General features: G+C 61.4%; 1 protein-coding gene across 1 annotated transcript in view; it reads left to right on the forward strand.

Moving 5' to 3' along the window:
* The window catches only part of LOC108510531 (collagen alpha-3(V) chain-like), a gene marked incomplete at its 3' end in the record, with an annotated part of 4633 nt that extends 4188 nt beyond the window's left edge, over positions 1–445 (forward strand). Inside the window, exons 5-6 of the mRNA XM_017840212.1 lie at positions 113–281; positions 316–445. Coding sequence (XP_017695701.1) covers positions 113–281; positions 316–445 — 299 coding nt within the window. The remainder of the gene's footprint in view (positions 1–112; positions 282–315) is intronic.
* Positions 446–1022: the final 577 nt, after the last annotated feature.

Consider the following 1022-nt stretch of genomic DNA (forward strand, 5'->3'; position numbering starts at 1 on the left):
CCCCAAAAATGGGGGGGACCCCAAAATCTGGGACCCCGAAATCTGGGACCCCGAAAATGGGGGGGACCCCGAAATCTGGAACCCCCGGGACGTCGAGGACCCCCCGAATTTGGGGCATCGGAGACCCCCCCCGGGACATCGAGGACCCCAAAAATGGGGGGGACCCCAAAATCTGGGACCCCCAGGACGTCATTGGGGACCCCCCAGGACGTCGAGGACCCCCCAAATTTGGGGCATCAGAGACTCTCCTGGACATTGAGGACCCCAAAAATGGGGAGAGAGACCCCAAAAATGGGGGGGACCCCCGAAATCCAGGACCCCAAAAATGGGGGGGACCCCAAAATCTGGGACCTCCAGGACATCGAGGACCCCCCCTGGACTTTGGGGGACCCCCCCCCAGGATTTTGGGGACCCCCCCATTGTTCTCATGGACCCCAAAATTGGGGCGAGAACCCCAAAATTGAGAGGGACCCCCAAACTAGGAGAGACCCCAAAACTCGGGGGGGAGGGAAATTAAGGAGGGGGACCCCAAAAATGGGGAAGGGACCCCAAAATTAGAGGAGGGGACCCCAAAATTAGAGGAAGGGACCCCAAAACTAGAGGAGGGGACCCCAAAATTAGGGGTGGGACCCCAAAATTAGGGGTGGGACCCCAAAATTGGGGAAGGGACCCCAAAATTAAGGGGGGTACCCCAAAATTAGAAGGGACCCCAAAATTGGGAGAAGGGGCCCCAAAATTGGGGGGGGGACCCCAAAATTAGGGGGAACCCCAAAAATGGGGAAGGGACCCCAAAATCGAGAGGGGGGGACCCCAAAATTGAGAGGGGGGACCCCAAAATTGGGGGAAGGGGCCCCGAAATTTGGGGGGGAGGGGCCAAAACGCGACATTGAGGCCCCTCCCCCCCTTCCCGAGCCTGAGGGGTCCTTGGGGACCCCGATGACGTCACGGGGGAGGGGGCGGGGTGTCCCCGGGGTGGGGGAGGGGCGGGAAGGGACCCCCCCTTTCCCCTCCCCCCCGAGGAT

This window comes from Lepidothrix coronata, unplaced genomic scaffold, assembly GCF_001604755.1.
Source record: "Lepidothrix coronata isolate B3197 unplaced genomic scaffold, Lepidothrix_coronata-1.0 Scaffold1226, whole genome shotgun sequence".
In the NCBI taxonomy this organism is placed as follows: domain Eukaryota; kingdom Metazoa; phylum Chordata; class Aves; order Passeriformes; family Pipridae; genus Lepidothrix; species Lepidothrix coronata.